This window comes from Lynx canadensis, chromosome B2, assembly GCF_007474595.2.
Source record: "Lynx canadensis isolate LIC74 chromosome B2, mLynCan4.pri.v2, whole genome shotgun sequence".
In the NCBI taxonomy this organism is placed as follows: Eukaryota; Metazoa; Chordata; class Mammalia; order Carnivora; family Felidae; genus Lynx; species Lynx canadensis.
This window is the reverse complement of record NC_044307.1, coordinates 4036483-4061303: the sequence shown is the minus strand read 5'-3', so window position 1 is coordinate 4061303 and position 24821 is coordinate 4036483. Positions and strand designations below refer to the sequence as shown.

Sequence of the window (24821 nt, the reverse complement as noted above, 5' to 3'; positions counted from 1 at the left end):
TCCAGGCTCTGAGTTGTCAGCACAGAGGCAGACGCAGGGATCGAACCCACGAACTGTGAGATCGTGACCTGAGCCGAAGTCAGACGCTCAACCGACTGAGCCACCCAGGCGCCCCCACGTTTATTCTTTTCCTCTGTGCCATGGGCATAATAATAGTACCTACCTATAGGATTACTGTGCAAATTAAACAATATCAAGTACGTAAATCACTTAGAACACTGTGTGCATGGTATGTGCTCAATAAAAGTCTTTCGACGAACTATTACGTACCTAGTGAAAACAATTAGAAAAGAAATCTAATGATACAATATTTTAAAAAATCATATTGAAATATAAAATATTCTATATTCATAAAGGCCAGTGGAAAACATACAGAAATAAAAATAAATTTGTCAAAATGTTGAAGTCATGCGTGTCCTTCCCCCCTGAATGTTCTATATTGCTATTATCTTGTCACTAAAATACTAAATAATAAGCAGCTGGAATCCAGAACAAAAATCTATTTATAAATGCACTCAACCAGCCATTAATTGGTATCTTTTATGTTTCAGGCACTGTGACATGCTAAACAATTAAGACATGAAAAAAAATTATAGCTGAGTAGAAGAGACAGGCATAAAAATTAAGCACTTCTACTGGAACGTACTAAATGCTATCACTGGGATTCATTCAGGGTTCAACAAGGTCACCAAGGAGGAACATCCAAGTGGCCCCAGGATGGGGGACAAAGAAAGCTTCACAAATGATAGAATGTGTGAGAATAATCTTGAAAGACTTATAGAAGCTAATTAAATGAAGAAGGGAAGGAAGATCCTTTCAGGGAGGGAACATAACTTAGAAAGACAAAAAGTGAATAAAAGCAAAATGGGTTCAAGGAGCCAAAGTAGACTGTTAAATAAGTGCGATGTGGGGGAGCGTGGTAGCAAAAGAGTCCGGTGAAGTCCAGGCAGGGCTACCTCTTCCAGCTAAGCTGTGGGATCTGAGCTCTGTCCTGAACACCTGGGGCGGGGCGGGGGGGTGTGGGGAGGAAACAGTTGACAGATGTTGTTGGAGGAGGTCACAGAGAGCATGTGACTGCTGGTTGACCCTCAAACTGGACCCAGCAACTGGATGCTCCTTATCCACTCCCCTGTCCTTGGAATGCATGTCCCACCCACTGGTCCTGTACTGGGGGTCCCTTCAAGGACACAGCCTTGAGGGAGCACCGTGTTGAGAAAATCTGGATGAGACACGTGACTGAACCCAGGTGTCTGGTGGGAGGGTGTGGAGATCTACTTGTACTGCTGTTGCTCAAGACAAGCCTTGAGTACAAGTTCCTGTGCTTACTAAAGCTGCCCCCTACCGACCTAGAGGGGCCTGCCCCTGTCTTCAGTCTCTCCCTGCCCTCTGTGGACAGGGGCTAGTTTTTCATTTCACTCAGGGAACTCCCAAGGTTGCGAGCCAACAACTGGTAGCCCACCGGGAGACCAAAGAAATGGGTCTTGGGGAAGAGGCATCTGAGGGGGAAACCCCAGGTTGGCCATGAGGGGAGGGGTGGCCCCATGGGTCAGATGCCTGTGAACTGCCCATGAATACGGGGAGCCCTGAACATGCCAACCGGTCCAGTGCATTTGTTGGAGTAACAGCACACAGAGTATGGTGGCAGAGGAGGGAAATCAGTGGCTGCCATAGTGGGCGGGCCCCTCCTGGGAGAGTTTGATGGCCACCAATACCCAACGATAGGCCATAGCTCGACTCAGAAAGTTGGAAGAAGAGCTGAGGTTAGAGAAAGATGTGCAGTTGTCCAATGCTCTGCTGCCTGTGGGGCTGGCAGGCAAGGGGGAGAGCGGGATGGGAAGCTGGAGACCTTACTGTACTCCAAGGAGGGCGTGAGCCACTGCAGATTGGGGTCGGGGCACTTACAAGCCTGGCTGGGACACCAAGAGGTGGGATCCCTGGGGAAGTGAGGAGAGTGCAGAGGAGGACGTGTGGTGACTGACGGTGAAACCCAAGACGCACTGCCCCGTCTGACCCCAACACAAAGTGAAACAAAAGCAAAGCAACAGCAACCCAGCCAGCGGGACAGCCCCCAGTTCAGGAAACAGTCATAATAACAGAATATACTCCCACGGAGCTTTGTTTCTTTAAGGGGGGCTCCACGCCCAACATGGGGATTGAACTCATGACCCTGACTGAGATCAAGAGTTACTTGTTCTACCCTCTGAGCCAGCCAGGTGCCCTCTCCCCTCCTTTTTTCCCACTGAGCTTATTGACATGGCCACTGAGTTCCAGCAGGAGGCCAGGGCAAGTGTCCCAGCATGGCTGGTGTGGCTAAGAGTCTTCGGGGGTGATGACATTCCCCTGACCGGGCAGAGGGCACAGAAGATGAGCCACACACCCTGCCCTCTGGCAGCCCCTGTGTGGAACTCAGGGGGTCAAAGTACTCAGTCCCGTGCACACTAGATTATTCCAGCCTGCAGGGAGGTTTGGCTCAATGAAGGGCATCTCCCTGGGCCCACGGGACCCTGGGACTCCGTAGAGGAGGGGCAGCAAATTCTCCGGGAGCTGGGAATGAGACAGGCCATTTATGCCCCTGTCTTTGAAGGGTCTGATCTGGCCACACTCACTCCAAGAACGACAGCCAAGATTCTCCACTCTGTCCTTGGCACCTGGTACAGGATGTGGACATCTGTGCTGAGCTCAGTCAGGGGACAAGACATTCATTATGCTGGGCAGTGCATTGCTGATCTGGGGGAAATGGACAGAGCCTGGGAAAGGGGTATTGGCTGTGGGAAAGCCCTGAGATGGAGGCGGAGCTTGAGAAGCCAAAAGGCCATTCCACTTAGCCATGAAGAATCTGGTGAAAGTAACCAGGAAGCAAATGTGGCTTGACTCCATTACTGCCAGAGCTCACCCCAAAAAGACAAACGGGTAACCCAGTATTGTGTTGGTCAGCTTTCCAGAAGCCTTAAAACCTGAACGGCAACTCAGACCTGCCCCATCTGCCCCTACCACCCCTAGCGCCTGGCCTGCTCCAACCCACAGAGGCCTTAGGCATACAGTCCTATTCAGGGTGAGTGCCTCCCGTGCCCTGGGTTTAGGATGCAGACCAAGTCGTCTCCAGGTCGGGCCCACTGGGGGCAATCAGAGTTCCCATGTTGAGATCACCATTCACTGGCCCCCAGAAATAAACCAAGAGTGATGCCTCTGGTGGGTACTCCGATATTCAGAAGGCCTTAGAAGTTTCCTGGCCCCTCAGTGCCACTGATGGTTATGGAGGGCAGACAGTTATGCTCAGGAGGGTCCTTTTGACACTGAGAAGTGGGCATCCTCCCTCACAAGAATACCAGGTTTTCATCTCTCCAATACTAGAGGACAGATTGGGGATTGATAACCTACGAGGTCTACCTGAAAACCTCCATCTTTGAATTCTCCCTCTGGGTTAATCAAACCGGTGCTGAGTGGAAATGACACTAGGAACCTTCGAGCCGCCACCCTCATGAAGAGGGTCCAACTGTCAAACGATATAAATTGCCTGGGATGAGGGCTAAGGGAATCGGAGACACTGAGAACTGCACCGAAAGGCTATTGTATGCCCTGCCCATAGCACATTCAACAGCCCAGGAGAGCCAGTAAAAAAGCCAAGTGGCTCATGGTGGATGATGGGGACTACCGAGAATTGAACAAGGTGGTGCCCCCTGATCCATGCGGCTGTGCCCAACATGGCCGCCATCTTAGGTACCTTGGCCATGGTCCTAGCAGTGTACCATGCTGAGCTGGACTGAGCAAATGTCTTTTTCAGGATATCCGTGGGCACTGAGTCACCAGCTGAAGTCCCCCTTCACGTGGGAGGGGCAACATGGACCTTTCAAGTGCTTCCCCCAGGCTACCTGCACAGCCCCACCATAAGTCATGGGACAGTAGCCCAAACCTACTCTCTGTTCTCTTTCCCCACATCCATAAGACAGGCCCATTGCATTGAAGACACACATGAAGACTTATTCTACTGCAGGACACCCCGCAGGCTTTGTTGGAACATCTGTAAGGGAAAGGATGGGCGGTGAACTCACAGAAAATTCAAGGCCCAGGCATCGCTGTGAAGTTTCCGGGAGACACATGGTAACGTAAGCACATCGGGAAGCACAGTGTCCCAGGAGCTGTGACTGATAAGGTGCAAACCTATCCAAAGCTTGCGGGGCAAGCTTTTGTAGGGACTTGGGGGTTTGGGAGGACTTGTTGTCCCCACCTGGCACAGTGCCTCTGTCCCCAGTGAAGCTAGTGAATGCTACCGAAGCTTATTAAAGCCGTGGCAGCTCCCAAGCAGGGTTACCACTGGCATTAGCTGTGTCTGTGACTCCAGAAGGTACCGGTCAGTCACTCTGGCAGAAACAACAGGAGAACCCTTAGAATTTTGTTCTCAACTCTGGAAGGAGGCAGAAAAAAGCCACCCAACAAGAAATGATGCCTCGCCTCACTATCTAAAAACAGAAATTTGTCCAGGCTAATAATTCTAACAGCAAAGTATTACCTTCACTTGCTCAGGTGACAGAGACTGCAACTATACTTCTGACCACATGGCCATCAGAGCAGTTACGACACCACGTCAGAAAAAACTGGAAAGTACAGACAGACCTCCTGAGGTGTCCACTCAGGATGCACTGTTTTTCCAAGATCATTCTCCCTCTCTAACGTTGATGAACAGTGAGTGGACCTGTGACTCAAAGTGGGCCCGACCCATTCCTCTGGGAATGTGGACCTCGGGGAGGAAGCTGGTTTCTCTCCAGGAAGCTGAGACTGAAATCTGCAAAACCCAACAGATGTATCGGGGCCCTCTTCAGAGTGCTCTTGATCGAGGCCCCACGTGACAGTCTTCTGCATTCTGAGTGGTTGATGCGACTGAGTACCATCCAATCAGAGTTTACCTGAAGTACCTCATTTACATGCATTTGCCTCTTGCTTTTACTCCAATCAGAAATTGGGTTTACCAGACACCTCGTTGGAATACGTGGCATTTTAATAAGCCCCAGGGCTTCACAACCTGCTGCTCTCTATTCCTCAAGTAGTGGGAGGCTGCATCTTCTAGCTCTGAATCTTTCTCTAACTCTTCTATCATATCCAAGAAAGGGCCCAAGAAACCACCATCAACACCAAAAGAAAAGGCAGGAAATACCAGAAGCTGTTCCAGACAGCCCTATTACACTTAAGGGTCTACAAGGTAGGTGGTCAAGCAGCTTCACCCAACACTGGCACCTCTATGGAAGCCCTGTGAATGAAGAACTTGTTTGTTAGCGACTTTAGAGCACAGCACTGGTGAGCCTACTCACCTGGCTGTTACCATGGGCTCTTGACAATCGTCTACAGGGACCCCCAGGGGCTACTGCCTGCTGATGCCTGGGGAGCTGGCCAAGCACACTGTGCGTCCTGTCACCAAGTACTCCAGCTACAAGTGAGACAAGCGAGTTTTTTAGGAGGACATTAGCATCCCAAACCAGAGACTCTTTGTTCAGAGCCAGGTATAGTATCAGGTGAAGGGCTATATTTCATCTGTTGGTTTTTGGATTTAGAGCTCTTCCCTGGTGTTTTAGTAACTTTGAGTTTATTTTGTTTTGTTCTTTTCGATAAGCTTTCTAACTTGGGAATCATTTTAGATTTACAGAAAAGTTGTAAACACAAGAGTTCCCATACACTCCTCTCCCAGTTTGTCCTAGCGTCCACATTTATGCACTTGTCACAAGTAAGGAACTAACACTGGTACATCACAGCGAATTGAACTCTAAACCTTGTTTGGATTTCAACAGGTTTTACCTATTTTTTTTTTCTCCTGTTCCAAAATCCGACCCCAAACACATGACATTAGTGGTAATGTCTCCTTAGCCACCTCTGGGCTGTGACAGTTTGTTGGAATTCTCTTGGTTTTGATGACTTTAATAATTTTGAGGATTCATAGTCAGATATTTTGGGGAATGTTCCTGAACTTGGATCTGTCTGATATTTTCCTCATGGTTAGATTGGGATTATGGGATTGTCGGGAGGAAGACCAAAGAAGTGAAATTCACTTCTTTTAACATATTAAAGGCACATGCTATTGACATGGCTAATCACTGATGATGTGGACATTGATCATCTGGCTCAGGAAGCGTCTGCTAGATTTCTCCACTGTGAAGTCACTTCCTTTCTTTCCTGCCTTTCCATACTCTGCACTTCCAGAAGGCTGGGGAATTAAGCTCTGTTTGATATCTATAGAAGTTATTAAGTATTTTTCTGTTTTGGATATTTTTTCACATACCCCTCATGTAGACAATCATTTATTTATACCATTGTTCTTCCCCGATTTTATAATCTCACATTAAAAAAAGGTAATTGCTATGGTGTTTTTTTTTTTTTTTTTTTGGTATTTTTTAAAATTTGAATTCAAGTTAGTTAACGTATAGTGCAGCATTGGTTTCAGGAACAGAATTTAGTGATTCATCACTTTATATAACACCCAGGGCTCATCCTAACAGGTGCCTTCAATGCCCATCGCCCACATAGCCCAGCCCCCACCCAACACCTCTCCCAACAGACCTCTCCCTCAGACCGTGCTGCCCGCTCCCGGGGATTCCTCGCCAGACTGTCATCGGGCACTGAGCCCTGAGACTTCAGATGCTGTGCTCCACTGATCATAAAAAACTGGCGGTATTGAAACCCTCTCCTTTTCCCATCGGTGGTTTGGGGGAACAGATCTCTTGTGCAGTCCCCTGCGAGTATTTTCACTCCTTTTTCTCTCCAGCTACTTTGGGGGGAGTGGTTTTCTTTCAAGATCCTGATGCACTGCCCTCTCCTCTGCCCTCTCCCTTGCCCTCCTTTTTCGCTCTGTCCGGTCTCTGCAAAAAAGGCTCCCTGCCCTCCACGGCACCTTGGCTTTTCTTTCCCCCAGTTCGCCTCTCTGCACTGCGTACCTGCCTCTCTCGCTCTCGTTCAGATTCTGCAGATTGTAGTGTTAATGCCCAGATCAATCCTCTAGGTGTTCAAAATGGTTTGATGTTGATCTAGCTGTGCTCCAGGGACAGAACAAGCTCAGGGTCCCCTTACTACTATGCCATCTTAACTCCCCCTAACTGCTATGTTCTAAACATCATCTCATTTTGTTCAATGTATCCGTGTGCTTTTTCAGTCTTTAAAATCTTTGTACCCTCCCCAATTGCACGTATTGATATTTTTGTACACAAATTCGACAGGATTCTTTCATAATCTGATTTTCCCTAATCAATATATTATGTACTTTATTCTCATTTTTCAACTTCTTAGAGTTTATACCTTCCTTCATAACTGCTTCTATACATGTCTTATGTGTTGATCTCAAGTGTCTAGAAATGGCTTTCTTTTTATTTTTTTATTTTAAAAAAAAAATTTTTTTTTCAACGTTTTATTTTTGAGACAGAGAGAGACAGAGCATGAACGGGGGAGGGGCAGAGAGAGAGGGAGACACAGAATCGGCAACAGGCTCCAGGCTCTGAGCCATCAGCCCAGAGCCCGACGCGGGGCTCGAACTCACGGACCGCGAGATCGTGACCTGGCTGAAGTCAGACGCTTAACCGACTGCGCCACCCAGGCGCCCCTAGAAATGGCTTTTTATTTTTAAGAAAACCAATGAAAACTTTTTGCTTTTAGATAAGGTGGACTACTCAATATTTTGTAATTTGTATTTTGTAACTTTGCATTTGAGTCTAACTAAACGTTCATTTGCTTTCCAATTTCTGTTAGTGTTCACAAATCAACCAAAATTTTGTTTTTGTAGTTAAAATTTTGAAGAGCTTGATGAAAAATTTTTAGTAATTTCAAAGTTGATAGACCTTGCCACATTTTCTTCTTATGAGACTGACAGTCATCTCTCCATCACCCAGGGTACACCAAAGCTTTGTTTCAAGATCTACGCTGTTCTACATTTTAAGGAATGATTTTAGGTTGTTTTTTTGTTTGTTTGTTTTTTAATGTTTACTTTTGAGAGAGTGCAAGCAGGGGAGGGGCAGAGAGAGGCAGACAGAGGATCCCAAGTGGGCTCTGCACTGACAGGCTGACAGCAGTGAGCCTGATGTGAGACTTGAATTAATGAACCTCGAAATCGTGACCTGAACCAGTCTGATGGTCAACTGCCTGAGCCACACAGGTGCCCCTAAAATGTTTTTTGTTTTAAATATTTGAGAGAGAACAGGAACGTGTGCATGCAAGCAGGGGAGGGGCAGAGGGAAAGAGAATCCCAAGCAGGCACCACGCTGTCCCCACAGAGCCCAAGGCGGGGCTTGATCATGGGAGGTCATGACCTAAGCCCAAAGGAAGAGCCAGACTCATAGTGGACTGAGCCGCCCAGGTGCCCCTCTAGGGCTTTTTAGTAGGCATGTGTGAAGCCGCGGATATCAAACGCTCAAACGCCCCTTCACCAAATTTGAAGGTTAACATAACTTTTGTTTCAATATAAAGATTTCAGGATACTGAATATTAACGACGTGCTGCCGGACTGCCACGTGGGAGCTGCAAGCTTACACCTCATTTGTTCTTCCCCAACCACTTAAGAGTCCTTAACTCACTGTGGTATTAGCATGAAACGCGCCTGTTTACATTAACACAGAAACCAAGTGGTGGTTATAATGCTTAACTAATTGGGAGTCAGCCCCTCCTCCCACGGACTCCAAGATGTGGGGACTCTCAACTCAGGTCAGCTTCCTAGGAAAGCTTCCGCTAAAACTCTCAAAGAACCGGTTCATAGAACCGAGAGACAGATCTCAAATGCCGTAACCTTACTAAGACTCACCGTATATGGATATAGGTACACGGCTGCCTATTCCTGGAGAAGCGCAGTTCTAACCTTTGCCATTTCATGCACAGCCTCCATTGACCATCTGAGTGGCTCTGAAAAGAGCCTTTGGTTTTTTTCTGCAAACGGTTCAGGTCACACTCGCTAGGATTCACGGCTTGGGAATTACTTGTTCTGGGCTTTGTGGCGGTGGCTCTCGGTCTTCTTGGGCAGCAGCACGGCCTGGATGTTGGGCAGGACGCCGCCCTGCGCGATGGTCACGCGGCCCAGCAGCTTGTTGAGCTCCTCGTCGTTGCGGATGGCCAGCTGCAGGTGGCGCGGGATGATGCGCGTCTTCTTGTTGTCGCGGGCCGCGTTGCCCGCCAGCTCTAGGATCTCGGCCGTCAGGTACTCCAGCACGGCCGCCAGGTACACCGGCGCGCCGGCCCCCACCCGCTCCGCGTAGTTGCCTTTGCGGAGCAGGCGGTGGACGCGACCCACCGGGAACTGCAGCCCGGCCTTAAAGGACCTGGACTTGGCCTTGGCGCGAGCCTTGCCGCCCTGCTTTCCTCGCCCCGACATAGCTAGTCCGACGAATGGCAGAAAAGCTGTCGCTGAAGAGACCGCTACTCGGCCTATTTATAGCCTGCTGGGAGGTGGTGATTTGCTATCTGATTGGCTGATGGTCATCTACCCAATCGGAAGCCTCGCCAGAATCACCTCATTTACATTCACGCCACCACCCGATATCCAATCAGATGGTGTCTGCTCTGTACGTCATGTCAGCACTGTGCCTATAAATACCAGTCGGCCCAGCCGCGAAACTGTTGGGTTACTTGAGATGGGTTTGGAGCCGTTAGAGCCGTAACTGTAAAGCTGTAGTGCTAGAGAGCTGTGCACTCGCCATGCCGGAGCTGACTTCCAAGGGCACGACCATTTCCAAGAAAGGCTTCAAGAAAGCTGTAACCAAAACCCAGAAGAAAGAAGGCAAGAAGCGCAAACGATGCCGCAAGGAGAGCTATTCCATTTATATCTACAAAGTGCTGAAGCAGGTGCACCCCGACACCGGCATTTCGTCCAAGGCCATGAGCATTATGAATTCCTTCGTCACTGACATATTCGAGCGCATCGCGGGCGAGGCGTCACGCCTGGCACATTACAACAAGCGCTCGACCATCACGTCCCGCGAGATCCAGACGGCCGTGCGCCTGCTGCTGCCCGGGGAGCTGGCCAAGCACGCCGTGTCCGAGGGCACCAAGGCCGTCACCAAGTACACCAGCTCCAAGTAGACTCGCCAAGTAAGCGCTCTCTTACTCAACCCCAAAGGCTCTTTTCAGAGCCGCTAATCTCTTCTGAATTAGGGGTGTGCACTCCACCTCGATTGAGCAGTTAGATACTACACAACCGACTGGGAAACTACCTTAACTGAATCGCTTCCCTTTTGACCTCGTTTTTCTACACGTTATCGCTTGTTCTGTGGTAGGGTTGATCATTAAATGGTGTTTGTGTCCTCCTGGCTTCTCTGGGCTCTCAGGAGGCCAAGTATTAAAGTTGAATTTAACAACCTTAAAAAGAAACGACCAAATGACTTCCGGTAAACCTGTGGTTTGGCTCAAATCCTCAACTTCTATCATTTTTATGATTTAAATGTTTTTAAATATGGATAATATATAGGTATATATTTCTTTGCATGAGAAACTTTAGTACCACTTGACAAAAAAATCAGCCCCTGGTAAAATCCTAGAATATCCTATAAAATAAAGTGCCCCACACTTATGTGCACAGTGAAACTGCCTTGGTAGAGACCCTTGCATGCCTTAGTGGGGGGTCCTCAAGGGACAGACATGGAAGGAACATCTGTGCCCACAAAGTGAGGAGCAACGGTGTGTCTCATCAGGGATCCCAGTCGCCCCAGTAAGACTGGGAAACAGCAGACAGCACAAAGCTCCCACATCCCCTGTCAACTGTGTGACCACTCCACAGGCTACCCTGATTTACCCAAAGTCCCTCGGGATTATGTGGGCAAAAGGAAAGTAAGAATGTTAATAAAAACAGCTCTTTTCAGACCAAACCTGACTCAGCTTTCACCTCAGATTATGTTTTGGCCGCAAATAACAGGAAGCACCCAATGAACAAGTTGACGTAATGATGTCGCTGATCACAATGCCCAAAGGCACAAATTTCAGGAGTGGGATGATCAGAGCGCTGGCTCCGTCACCCTGATCACCTCAGCTCTTCACACCCTGACTCAATCCTCATGCTGGTTCCGGGTCCAAGTGTTCATGCAGATGGGACGAAGTAAAGGCTAGAAGAGACACTCTATTTTACTGGGTCTGTGAGAGTAAGAAACACCTTCCCTGAGAACTTCATTGTCCCTTTTGTTTTTTTTAAGTTCATTTATTTTGAGAGAGAGAGAGGGAGGGAGACTGAATGGGGAAGGGGCAGAGAAAGAGGGAAAGAGAGGGAATCCCAAGCAGGCTCTGCACTGTCAGCGCAGAGCCTGGAGTGGACCTTGAATCCATGAACTGTGAGATCATGACCTGAGCCACAATCGAGAGTCAGATGCTTAGCCGACTGAGCGACCCAGGTACCCATATTTGTGATTTCTTTACCTTTTGCATTTATTATAATTTTACTGTAATGAAAAATATAAAACCAGTTCCATTTTTCTTTTTCCCAATTATTTTCTTCTAGGCTTTCCATCATTTACCACTTCGCCTTCCACGGATTCATTTTATTGTGATTTCTCCTAGCTTCTTTAGGGGAGTGCTTCCTTCACAAAGACACTTCTCACAGTGCGTGGTTTTGATAGAAATGAATTTCAGTTTCCACAGTTCGCAACTTGATCTTAGCCAAAAGGCCGAGAAACGATCAGTTTCCACAGTTCAGTTAAACACCACCAACTGCCCGACAACACAGTTCACATTTCAACTCACATTTAGTGAGTCACTGTCTAAATGACAAACTTCATTGCTGGATCTTCAATTCACAAGTCACTGTACAAATAACAGATGTGCGTCGTGATCTATCATGTGACTTATCCTGTCACTTATTGTAAAATGTATTGTCCCTGGACAGTGCACGTTACCCTGTCTGTGCACAGATAGAAAGCATGTACTTTTAGTTGCCACTTTGTCTCCCAGTGATCGTTGTGCCCGACAAAAAATGATAATCAAAAGAGAGAGTTAGCCACCAAGATGAAAGTATAACAAAAAAATGGAAAGTAATAACCCTACCAGTGGAATTCGAGTGGAATATAAATGGCATTCTAGAAGAAAGAGCTGGCAGTAGGGCGGCTGGTGCCCTCACAATGGAGACTAGCAGAGGAACTCGGGGACGGCGAACTTGACCTAAATTAGAAAGTGTTTGTGTCGAAAAGGATGAAGCCGTTCCAGAGAAAGTGACTGGCAAAAAACTTCGTACGACAGGGATTCTCAAAGGGATTTCACAACATTGAAAATACAAAGAAGAACATGCTGGAAGCTGATCTGGATTTAGAAAGAGACATGACGATTCAGCAAGGCACAGAAAAGACGCTTACTCTGTATCCTAAGTTACAGGACCAGAAAGCGGCAACCACTGTTCAACTTCTTTCAGTAAGTTTTTAAAAAAGAAATGACACTTTCTCATTGTTTTCATATTGTATTTTATTTTTTAAAATATTCTTTTTTTTTTAATGTTTATCTTTGAGACAGAGAGAGTATGAATGGGGGAGGGGCAGCAACAGAGGGAGACAGAGCATCCCAAGCAAGCTCTGTGCTGTCACAGAGCCCGATGCAACAGAGCCCGAGTTGACAGATCATGACCTGAACCAAAACCAAGAGTTGGAGCCTTAACCGACTAAGCCACCCAGGTGTTCCTTAATATTTTATTTTATTTTATTTTATTTTATTTTATTTTATTTATTTATTTTTTTAATTTTTTTAACATTTTTTTATTTTTGAGACAGAGAGAGACAGAGCATGAATGGGGGAGGGGCAGAGAGAGAGGGAGACACAGAATTGGAAGCAGGCTCCAGGCTCTGAGCCATCAGCCCAGAGCCCGACGTGGGACACGAACTCACGGAGTGCGAGATCGTGACCTGAGCTGAAGTCAGACGCTTAACCAACTGAGCCACCCAGGCGCCCCAACCTTAATATTTTAAATTACAACTTCCTAAATATTTTTTCCACTTCCTTCCATAATTATAATAGAGAGTTAAGGGAGTTTTTAAATGTCTAGATAAAAATGTTCAAATATTATGGAAAAATCATGATTTTCCCCATTTCTTAAGATCGCCTTGCGTTGTCATTTTTAAGATTTCATACCACCTGAAGAACTGCCTGTATTTATGCTTTTTATTAATATAAGCATTGAAACTATCTTTTTTTCCTCTGAGCTATGGTTCACCTTATTCCCACAGGTTCTGGAAATATTCTGAATCTTCATTAACATGTGAGAGTGGCTGAGACATACATGTCATCTCTTCATTCTCCACCAGGAACTTGCAAACTATTGTTATTAGCAAAGCAAAGCAGCTGGCCAAATGGTCTCTCCTTAGATCAGACTTGCAGACCAAACGCAGGCCAAGAGCCCAGCTTTAGGGAACTCAGTGGCACAGAGGAGGCTGGAATGGGTTTGTGACCTCCGAAGACCAGCCATTTCAGACAGATAAGAGGAAAGCTTTAGTTTAAGACAATCCATGTGAAAGGAGAAAAAAAAAATGGTTTTTTGTTGTTGTTTCAAAATGGATTTTAAAACGTGTGTTTTAAGAAAGGTGCTGTCTGCCTGTTGACGTCATCTCAATCCCTGAGTAACAGATTGGCAAGACAGAATTTTCTGAGGACGGGGCCGCCACTGAGCCGGGCTCTGCCTTCGATACAGGAGGGTTTGGTGTGGGACCTGGGGCAAGAGGATCCCTGACGTGTCCCCCCCTACCCCTACCCACCTCCCCCTGCACCTCCAGCTGTGGCCTGAAAGGATTCCCTGTCGGGATCTTCCTTGGAAGGGGGGGGAGAACTCCCTGTCTCTCTCTAATTCTAGGCTGTGGTGCTGGTTGGTTACAGAGCAGAGAGCACAATAAGTGCCCGTAAGGGGAGGCCTGGGAAAAGGACAGAGCGCCTCGGTCCCCAGAGAAGCCCGGATGCTGTCCTTACCCTAAAGCCATTATAATGCCTCCCAGCCTGAACAGGAGAAAAACCTCCGTTGGTGCCACTCTCAAAGGAGAAACTTCCGGGGCACCGGGGCAGCTCCGTCAGTGAAGCATCTGACTCTTGATTTCAGATCAGGTCGTGATCTCACAGTTCGTGAGTTCGAGCCCCACACTGGGCTCTGTGCTGAAAGCACGGGGCCTGCTTGCGATTCTCTCTTTTCCTCTCTGTTCCTCCTCCACTTGTGCTCCCTCTCCCTCTTGCAAAATAAATAATAGTAAAAAAAACAGGAGAAACTTGCCAGCCTTTTCTCAGACGGGACCTTGAGGGTATGCGGGGCCAGGGAAAGCCTCCCAGGGAGCGGGGCCAGCGTGAGCCAGACCAGCTGACGTCCTCCCTGCTGCCCCGGCAGGCACCACTGCTCTCCCTCTAGTGGAGGGCCAGTCAGGCCAAGTGGCTGCATTTTATTATTATTCCTTAGTTTTCCGAAAGGGTTTTAAAATTGTTTCCCTTTTCTCTATTCTGCAAACATTTGCTCAGTGAATGAAGGTGTGTGTGTCAGAGAACCAGACAGAACCTTACTCTGTGTTTCCCTTCTAGTACAGCGAGGTAGACAGAACACGCACGTTCTCAGTCAGTCGTGAATGAGGGAGATATAAATGCCCATAGAAGGCTTTGCATGGTCTATAATTTAGTCTAAACTACTTTAGTCCAGCTTTTTAAAAAAGTTTATTTATTTTGAGAGAGAGAGAGAGAGAGAGAGAGTGCGCAGAGGAGGGGCAGAGAGAGCGAGGGAGAGAGAATCCTAAGCAGGCTCCACGCTGTCGGTACAGAGCCCGACCGACGCAGGGCTGGATCTCATGAATTGTGAGATCACGACCTGAGCCCAGATTAAGCCAGATGCTTAGCTCAACCGACAGCCACGCGGGCACCCCTAAAAATACTTCAGTCCAGCTTTTTCTCAGGTGACCCGGAAGACAGTACACATCCAGGCTGAGCATGCCTACTCAAAGCTGCTGGCCATCTTTCAAAATAACAAGGTCCCGCTTGGAGAAACTGGCCAGGAGAAGCTCCATAAGGACATCAGTCTGGGCTTCCAGATGTCCCGGGAAGCCACCGAGGCCGCCTACATTGACAAGAACGTGTCCCTGCACCTGTCCCCCTGCCCAGGGATGGCTGGATCAGCGACATCGTCACGTAGAAAGACGGGCCAGTCAGGGTCCACGCTCAAGGTCACCAGACCCGCTGGCAACAAGAGCCAGTTCCAGAGGTTCTGAGACCGGATGCCTGCCCACTCCCCTAGACAAAAGAGAGTCATTTGCCCAGTCATCAGTCAGTCACGTCAGCCCAGGTAGCGTGATACAAATTTTGAGCGAACCCACGTTAAGCCAAACCTTTGGGGCGGCTTGTTAATTTGTGATGTGTGATGGGTTCAGCCGCGTCCCGTAAAAGGACGTGTCCCGGTCCCGATCCCCGGTACCTTGTTTGTAAATGGGCTATAATTAAGATGTAATTAAAAGAATCACGAGAGGAGATCATCCTGGATTTAAGGTATCCTAATAAGAGACAGGCGAGGGACCTCACAGACACAGAGATGCAGAACAGGGGGGCCACGGGAAACCTGAGGCAGCCAGAGACCGGAGCGAGGCGGCTGCAAGCCAAGGACACCCAAGATTGCCGGCCGCCACCAGCAGCCCGGGGAGGGACATGGGACACATCCTCCCTCAGAGCCTCCACAGAGAGCCAGCCCTGCCGGCCGTCTGATTTTGGACTTCTGGCTTTCAAAACAGTGAAAGAACAGATTTGTTGTTTTAAGCCACCCAGTTTGTGGTAACTTGTTGCAGCTGCCCTGGGGAAACCGACAAACGGAGTCTCCTGATTCGGACTCGCCCTCCAGGAAAGGTTAGCTCTCATCTGACCCCCGATGTTCTTCAGCTCTTTATCTCCAATCACGTTCGGGGGCGGACGGCACAAGTAATGGGAGAAATTCTGTTTCATTGATAAAAACGACGATGATGATGATGATGTGTGCTTCTGGAGCACCTGGGTGGCTCGGTCAGTTAAGCGTCCGATTCTTGGTTTCGGCTCAGGTCGCGATCTCATGGTTTGGGGTTCAAGCCCTGCACTGGGTTCTGTGCTGGCAGCACAGAGCCTGCTTGGGATTCTGTCTCCCTCTCTCTCTGCCCCTCCCCCGCTTGCTCTCTACCCCTCTCTCTCAAAAATAAATAAAACAGGAGCTCCTGGATGGCTCAGTCGGTTAAGCGTCTGACTTCAGCTCAGGTCATGACCTCACGGTTCATGAGTTCGAGCCCCGCATCGGGCTCTGTGCTGATGGCTCAGAGCCTGGAGCCTGCTTCCCATTCTGTGTCTCCCTCTCTCTCTGCCCCTCCCCTGCTTGTGCTCTCTCTCTCTCAAAAAGAAACATTAACAAAGATTAAAAATAAATAAAATAAACATTAAAAAAAAGATGTATGTTTCTGGCAGACACATGTGCACAAACAGAATGGGGTACCTTAGTAACCCCAGTATCCTGTCACCAGAGAATCGGCATCCTTGAGGAAGGAATCTGTCTAACACTAAGGAAGATTCAGTCATCTGATCCCAAGTGGAATATGAGGGGAATTCTGCCATCTGATTTTTTCTGTCATCTGTCTCCTTTATGCGTAAGATGTTTGCTGGAATCCTTAAACAGGCGTTCTTAATTTATTGTACTATGGATTTCCTTTGAAGTCTAATTGATCCTATATACATCTTCTTAGAAGAAATACCTAAGTACATATTTAACAAAAAAAATAGTGCCAGATTGAAATAGTTTCCAAAATATCCTTAAAATGTTTGCTATAGTAGTATTTGTGCTTCTTCATTCGCACTTCAAATAGCAAAATAACAATTATAACACTTTGAGGTTCTCGTGAGCATAAACAATGTCCTGAGAAATCTGTAACCGCGGTTAAGTGCTGGGACTACAGCTGTGATTTCCTTGTCAACGAAGCCACCAGTCTGGCTAATCTGACCGCCCTGGTTGCTCTTTGGTATTCGTGATGGAAAGGAATGCTAAATTTCAGGTGATGGTTAGTGAAAACGAAAAGTGTTCTCCTCTAAGACTACTCTGTCAGTTGAGCAGAGAGTGGGTTTTAGGGAGACAAGATTAAGAGCACTGAGACTAGGGAGGGACAGTAATCCATGTGTGCCCTAGATGACGGGGTCTGGACAAACACGGTGGCGGTGGCGACGGCGGAAAGTAATCACACGACAGAAACATACAGGAAATAAAATCCACGTAGCTTGCAGACAGATTGAAGCAGAGGCTGAACAAAGGAACTAACAGGAAAAATACCCCATTTCTGGCTTGAACAACCGTGCGAATGGGGCGGCCCCATGGGTGCAACGGACCACGGAGATTGAAAACGCTCTGTCAGGGGACGTTGCGAATCCTCGCGGGGAGAATTCAGAGGTGGCTGTGTGATAGCAGAGAAGTGATGCTGAGGAGTAAGCAGCTGAAGTTACTGGCTAGAATCCATGGGGAGCGTGGGACCGCAGAGATTGATTTGTGTGTCTGCCATAGGTGTTTAGAGCGAGGGGTACGGTTTAGGCTGCCTGGAGAGAGAGTCTAGTCTAGTGTCCACTAGCCGCATGTAATTGAGTGCTTGAAATGTTGCAGGCCTGAACTAAGACATGCCGTAAGAGCAAAATGCACATGGGATTTCAAAACCCTGATTTTTTAATATGCAAATTATAATTTTTCTCTTTATTACATGTTGAAATTATACCCTTATTTTGAGATGGGGGGCAAGTGAGTGAGAAGCGGAGAGAGAGAGAGAGAGAGAGAAGCAGGGCTCACCCAAAGCGGGGCTTGATGTCACCCGATGTGGGACTCAAACTCGCGAACCATAAGATCATGACCTGAGCCAAAGTCAGATGCTTCACTGACTGAGTCACTGAAATTATAATATTTTTGGTATATTAAACAAAATGTTTGACTAAAATTACTTTCACCTGTTTCTTTTTTGTACCTTGAATGTGGCTACTGGAAAGTTTAAGGCAACATATGTGGCCAGTATTTGTGGCTTGCATTATATTTCTACTGGACATTTTTGAAATTAACAACATAGGCTTTGCGAAAGACACCGGTAAGAGAATGAAAAGACAGACCACAGATGGAAAAAATATTTGAAGATCATGTATCTTCTAAAGGACTTGTATCCAGAACATATTTTTCAAAACGCCTGAAACTCAAGAGTAAAGTAAACCCAATTAAAGAACAGGCAAAAGATCTGGACAGACAGCTCCCCAAAAAGATATACAGATGTCAGACAAGCGTATCACAAGATCCTCAACATAACTGTCATTAGGGAAATACAAATTAAACAACGAGATATTATACACCTACTAGAACGGCTAAAATCCAACACATGACATTACCAAATGCTGACGAGGGTATGGAACAAGAATTCTCGTTCACCCCTTGTGAGAATGCTCAAAGGCACAGTCACTATGGAAGACAATCGAAGAGTTCCTCACACAGCTAAACATCCAAGCCAGCAACTGTGCTCCTGGTGACATTTTCCCAACGGTCTGAAACTATGTCCACACAAACCTGCACACAAGTATTTACTTTTATTTATTTAACATTTATTTACTTTTGAGGGAGACAGACAGACAGACAGACAGACAGATGGGGGATGGGTAGAGAGAGGGAGACAGAGGATCTGAAGCAGGCTCCGAGCTGTCAGCACAGAGCCCGATTTGGGGCTCGAACTCACGGACCCTGAGATCATGACCTGCGTCAAAGTCAGACGCTTAACGGACTGAGCCACCCAGGGCGCCCCAAACCTGCACACAAGTATTTATAACAACTTTACTTACAAGGGCTAAAAAGTGGAAGGAACCAATCCCTTGCAATAGGTAAATGGATAGACAAACTGTGGTATATCCATACAGCAGAGTTATTCAGTGATAAAAAGCAACAAGATATTAATCCACATAACAAAAATGGATGAATCTTAAATACATGCTGATAAAGGAAAGCATCAGACCAAAAAATGATACCTTTCAACTCCAGAGTTGATAAGAATGTGGAAACTGTGTGGATACCTGCTGTTTCATAAGGTATAATCAGTGCAGCTTGACCCCGACTGGAGATGATGCCCCTTTCCTATACAGTGTGGCACAGATGTCCCATCTGCTAGCTCCCTGAAGGACCCCCAGCTAAGGCGTTCAGCGGCTGTCTTGCTATGTACAGAAGCACGTGATACTTTTCTCCTATGAATTTTTACTACACATATTCAATCAAATGGTGCTAAAGTTTGAGTTTTTCTCTGTAAAAATGTATATGCATTAAATCTATTTTAAAAAAAAATTTTTTTAACGTTTATTTATTTTTGAGACAGAGACAGAGCATGAACGGGGGAGGGTCAGAGAGAGGGAGACACAGAATCTGAAACAGGCTCCAGGTTCTGAGCCGTCAGCACAGAGCCCAATGTGGGACTCGAACTCACGGACCGCAAGATCATGATCCGAGCCGAAGTCGGCCACTTAACCGACTGAGCCACCCAGGCGCCCCAACATTAAATCTATTTTTTAAAAGGGAAGAATAAAAATAGAAATCAACAGTCAAACTGGGGAGTCCAGATAGACCACAGGTCTCTGGGAAGTAGTTATAATAATTTGATCCCTTCTTTTTAATGTCCATTTCTATGGCCTTTATCACTGATCCTTTTTTAAGGTTATTGATTTATTGATTTTTTTTATTGATTGAGAAAGAGTGAGAGTTGGGGAGGGGTAAAGAGAGAGAATCCCAAGCAGGCTCCGCACTGTCAGCGAAATGCGAGATCATGACCTGAGCTAAAACCAACGGTCAGATGCTTAACCGACTGAACCACCCAGGTGCCCCATCACTGATTTTCTTTAAATGCTTGTGGGCTCTCTAAGAAGCATCCAGATGATTATGATCTTGTACCCAAAGTCACGTGACTTGAATACTGGGCATCCTATTTTGATAAATACCATATGACCCGATTTGGGACGTCTCGGTATTTGAGTCCAGTAATAGCACAAATGCGAGTTTAATGATCCAATCACAAAACAAAGATGATCCTATTATAACTTGTAAGAAGTTATGCAAAAAAGAGTCAACTCAACTCACGTTATCTGTTTGCCAGGCTGATTGTGGTTAGCCTGACTATTGGGTAACACATGTGAATTAGGTGTCGCGGCAAGATCTCCACACTCTTGTCAATCTGTTCAACAAATAGCCCAGTTTAGGGATGGCAATAAATGTTCAAATGAAGTCAGATCAACAAACTGAGCTTTGGTCCTCAAGTATCAGCAGTTAATGGACAGCTAGCCTGACCCACAGGACATTTTTCACACACCAGCCAATGTAAAGTGGAAGCAAAACAGGTAATAACCTAATGCTCGGGTACTAGACTGTCCTGAGTTTTTCCACAGCTCCAGGCTCCTTGCCTGGTAATCTGAGAGGGTACTTAAAACTAAGACTCCTAGAGCAAGGCAAGCCATATTCCCATGGCCCTCACGGCCCATGGAAGGACCTCTCCTCCAAGGACACAGGATTATTGCAACTTCTGTTCAAATGGCTCCCCTTTCCAAATTGCTTCACCTAGATCTCAAGCCTCACTGAAAAGTGCTGATGTAGGACTATATAGATTATATATTTTAATACATAACATGCACTATAAATATGTATAACAAATACATATTTAAAACTAAAAGACAGTCCATGCAACCACTCTAGTGCAAAGTTATTTCTCAAGCATTTTCTTCAAGCATATTCTACGATGAGCAAAGTAAACTTGGCAAGCAGTGAAATCAACTTGCTGGTAAAACCAGAAGTTTCTCTAGATGGAAGACCAACTCACATTAACTAAGAGCTTATACAGTCCCTTCAGAATTATGGGTGGCTCTTAAAAGAGCCTTTGGGTTATAAACCTTGCCTAGTGACAGGAGTTCTACTTGGCGCTGGTGTACTTGGTGACAGCCTTGGTGCCCTCAGACACGGCATGCTTGGCCAGCTCCCCAGGCAGCAGCAGGCGCACGGCCGTCTGGATCTCCCGGGACGTGATGGTCGAGTGCTTGTTATAGTGCGCCAGGCGCGACGCCTCGCCCGCGATGCGCTCGAAGACGTCACCGACGAAGGAGTTCATGGTGTTCATGGCCTTGGACGAGATGCCGGTGTCGGGGTGCACCTGCTTCAGCACTTTGTAGACATAAACGGAATAGCTCTCCCTGCGGCATCGCCTGCGCTTTCCTTCCTTCTTCCGGGTTTTGGTTACAGCTTTCTTGAAGCCTTTCTTGGAAATGGTCGTGCTGTTGGAAATCAGCTCCGCCATCGCTATTGAGTAGCTCCGATCAGACTAATAGACTGGAGGGTGGCAAGGGTGGTATTTATAGGCACCGCGCTCAATGACGCATCGGGCAGCCAACATCTGATTGGATGCTGGTACATGAGGTGATTCCAGGAAGGTCCTCAGATTGGATCCCAGACGATCAGCCAATCAGATAGCAAATCACAACCCCACTCAGACTATAAATAGGCCCTGTACCCGCCCTAACGGAAATTTTTTCCGTTAGAGCCCGTTTAGGCTCTGGCCGTGTCTGGGCGCGGGAAGCAGGGCGGCAAGGCTCGCGCCAAGGCCAAGACGCGCTCGTCGCGGGCCGGGCTGCAGTTCCCGGTGGGCCGCGTGCACCGGCTGCTCCGCAAGGGCAACTACGCCGAGCGGGTGGGGGCCGGCGCGCCGGTGTACCTGGCGGCCGTGCTGGAGTACCTGACGGCCGAGATCCTGGAGCTGGCGGGCAACGCGGCCCGCGACAACAAGAAGACGCGCATCATCCCGCGCCACCTGCAGCTGGCCATCCGCAACGACGAGGAGCTCAACAAGCTGCTGGGCCGCGTGACCATCGCGCAGGGCGGCGTCCTGCCCAACATCCAGGCCGTGCTGCTGCCCAAGAAGACCGAGAGCCACCGCCACAAAGTCCAGAGCAAGCAATGTCTCACAAGCAGTAAATCCAGCAAGTGACCTGCGCTTCCAGAGAATGGAGAAAGACAAACCGACAACTGAATCAAAGGCTCTTTTCAGAGCTGTTCACAGTTTCTGAGAAACCGCTTGGGCTTGGAGACCGCTGATTCAGCAACAAATAAGGATTTAATTGACCACAACTTTCTTTTTTTTTTTTCAACGTTTATTTTTTAATTTTGGGGACAGAGACAGAGCATGAATGGGAGAGGGGCAGAGAGAGAGGGAGACACAGAATCGGAAACAGGCTCCAGGCCCTGAGCCATCAGCCCAGAGCCCGACGCGGGGCTGGAACTCACGGACCGCGAGATCGTGACCTGGTTGAAGTCGGACGCTTAACCGACTGCGCCACCCAGGCGCCCCGCACAACTCTTTTTATACAGGACTCCGTAAACGATCTAGTTGATGGTGACGGTGGCCTCTGAAGCAGTTCACCTTAATGAGCAGTACACTTGGCAATGGAGCTGATGGACCTTGCCCTTCAGAGTCTGCAGAGCTGCTACCTAGCGGGCTGCTGGGGGCAGAAGTGCCATTTTCCAGGGGTGGGGGAACGGAGCCAACTTAGATGCGGGCTGTTGTGACCACCTAATTCCCATGAAAAAGACTGAAGATGTGGAATCTTCCCGTAGGGTTTGTGTTTTAATGAGGGTAGAGTTAGACTACACGAAGATTAGAAGCAAATAGCGTGCCTGCAGGAGGTCAGCCAAGGAGCTAGCAAATCAATAGGCATCTATAGGCATATTTTCTCAAGTGCCCACAGCAAGGGCTTTCCTTCCATTCCAAGAGCTCTAGGATTCTTCCATATCCTGAAGTCTGTAACCATGACCTGCTAATTAGCCAAAAGCCAAAAGGCACAAATATTTCACGCCCATCTGTGAAAAACAGTAAAAAGGCATGGGAGGTATATTTCTCAGGGTGTTCTATCTCAAAATGCCTGATACCATTTTGATGGTAAAAATCCTAGCAGCAATATTCGAGTCTGTAAGGTGACAAGGCAACTTTCTATCAACTATTTGAGAATACCGGGAACTGATTTCAAGAGGTTTACCCACTTGAAGCAAATATTTTTTTTCAAGTTTATTTTGAGAGTGCGTGCAGGTGCGGAGGAGGGGCAGAGCATGAGGGGTGGGGGAGAGAATCCCAAGCAGGATAGGATCCACACTGTCCACACAGAGCCCGATGCGGGGCTGGATCTCACAAACCATGAGATTGTGACCTGAGCTGAGATCAACAGTTGGACGCTTAAGCCACGGGCTACCCAGGGGCCCGCAAATGTTTTCCTGATCCTTTAGTATTGCATACGAGCAAAAAACCCACAAAACATGAAAAAGGAAAGCAGCCAAATGCAAAAGTCTTGTACAAAAATGAAATCATTAAAACTCTCCAAACACAACGCAAAACAAACCAAAATCTGCACATTACATGAGCTACAAAAATTCCTTAAACGTTCACAAAATTAAAAATTAACATCTTTGTCTAAACCTATAGAATTGGAAGCGTCTCACAATTATAAGGACACATGAAATAAAACCTATGTTAACTTATTTAAAAATACTGATGAGATATAAGGATTTCTGGAAAAATATAAATTGCTTAAATTAATGTTGGAAATGAGTGAGAGCTAAGATACGTGGGGAGAAAACACAGCTCACCAATGAGCTACCAGCCTCAAAGACAGGCTTCCGAGCACGTACCCTCTTAGACGTTTAAGGAAAAGACAAATCTACAGCGAATGAAATGGTTCCAGGTTCTGAAAAAAGTCTGTGTTGAAGAGATATGATAACATCCAATGAAGGAAGCATGCTCCTTGTACATCTCTGGTTCATGCAAACTGTGTTAGATGAGAAAGTTTTAATGAATAAAATAAATAGGACATTTTTGGTGAATGTTGGCTGTCTCTCATTTATGAAGTCAGGAAGCCCGAGCAAGCACTTAGTCAAAGAAATGTAATATTCCACTGGAATCGGGCTGTGGAAAAATGGGGCATGGGGGGGATTAAAGACAAATGATACTGGGAAGGAACTAGGACAAAGACGGCTTGATGCTGAAACCCAGAAGTGGAAATAAGTATACCTGATCACCATCGAAGGGGGCGAACGAAGAGCACAGGGGTTAAATGAGCAATCGTGCTCGAAGGTTAGGAGACAGTCCCAACAAGGGGAAGCGCCTCACCGCTACGAGTTAACGGGTTACACAAGCATGTAATCCGGGAATGACAGCATTGATAAAATTCAAATATGCACATTTATATTCAATTCTTTTTGCTACAACACACATTAAGAAATACATTTCAGGGTCGCCTGGGTGGCTCAGTCGTTTAAGTGTCCGACTTCAGCTCAGGTCACGATCTCACAGTTCGTGGGTTCGAGCCCCACATCGGGCTCCGGGCTGACAGCTCGGAGCCTGGAGCCCACTTCGGATTCTGTGTCTCCCTCTCTCTCTGCCCCTCCCTGGCTCATACTCTGTGTGTCTTTCTCTCTTTCAAAAATAAACATTAAAAATATTGTTTTAATGGAAAAAAGAAATACATTTTATATTATGACCGAGGTCACACTGGGAAATACACACGCATACCAGTAACTACAAGGAAAGATTTCAGAAACAGCACGCCATTGTGGAAGGATCCTGAGATTGCTCTTCTCCATCATTCTGTTTTGTTCTACTGTTTCCTGGCATCTCCTACTTCATGAAGGGTTCACAACCTGCTGTGCAGAACACTGGGATGATTAAGAACGGCCAAAGCAGCCACGGCCTGCAGATTTCGCCAGTAAAGGAAGCGCACTCTCTGAGCCGCAATGAGTGGCAATGCTGCCTGAGCTGAGCCACTAAGAATGTTCCCTGAGACTTCCAGCCTGGAGTGTGAAGGGACGCATCCAGGGCTGCAGGGCAATCTGAAGACTTTAGAAACTT

General features: G+C 47.2%; 4 protein-coding genes across 4 annotated transcripts; 2 read left to right on the top strand and 2 right to left on the bottom strand.

Moving 5' to 3' along the window:
* Positions 1-8935: 8935 nt before the first annotated feature.
* On the bottom strand, positions 8936-9331 carry LOC115513500 (histone H2A-IV-like). Its single transcript, XM_030314687.1, has one exon. It carries the CDS (start codon positions 9329-9331, stop codon positions 8936-8938), a length of 396 nt encoding a protein of 131 aa, XP_030170547.1.
* Positions 9332-9654: 323 nt separating this feature from the next.
* LOC115513502 (histone H2B type 1-A) lies at positions 9655-10051 on the top strand. Its single transcript, XM_030314688.1, has one exon. It carries the CDS (start codon positions 9655-9657, stop codon positions 10036-10038), a length of 384 nt encoding a protein of 127 aa, XP_030170548.1. The 3' UTR covers positions 10039-10051.
* Positions 10052-20846: 10795 nt separating this feature from the next.
* LOC115513503 (histone H2B type 1-A-like) lies at positions 20847-21227 on the bottom strand. Its single transcript, XM_030314689.1, has one exon. It carries the CDS (start codon positions 21225-21227, stop codon positions 20847-20849), a length of 381 nt encoding a protein of 126 aa, XP_030170549.1.
* A 104-nt stretch (positions 21228-21331) lies between these two features.
* Positions 21332-21914, top strand: LOC115514720 (histone H2A type 1-H-like). Its single transcript, XM_030316854.1, has 2 exons — positions 21332-21337; positions 21480-21914. Exons 1-2 carry the CDS (start codon positions 21332-21334, stop codon positions 21912-21914), a joined length of 441 nt encoding a protein of 146 aa, XP_030172714.1.
* Positions 21915-24821: the final 2907 nt, after the last annotated feature.

Excerpts from the sequence above, each read along its gene's own strand:
- LOC115513502 (XM_030314688.1), top strand. The coding sequence starts at position 9,655 with ATGCCGGAGCTGACTTCCAAGGGCACGACCATTTCCAAGAAAGGCTTC.
- LOC115513500 (XM_030314687.1), bottom strand. The coding sequence starts at position 9,331 with ATGTCGGGGCGAGGAAAGCAGGGCGGCAAGGCTCGCGCCAAGGCCAAG.
- LOC115513503 (XM_030314689.1), bottom strand. The coding sequence starts at position 21,227 with ATGGCGGAGCTGATTTCCAACAGCACGACCATTTCCAAGAAAGGCTTC.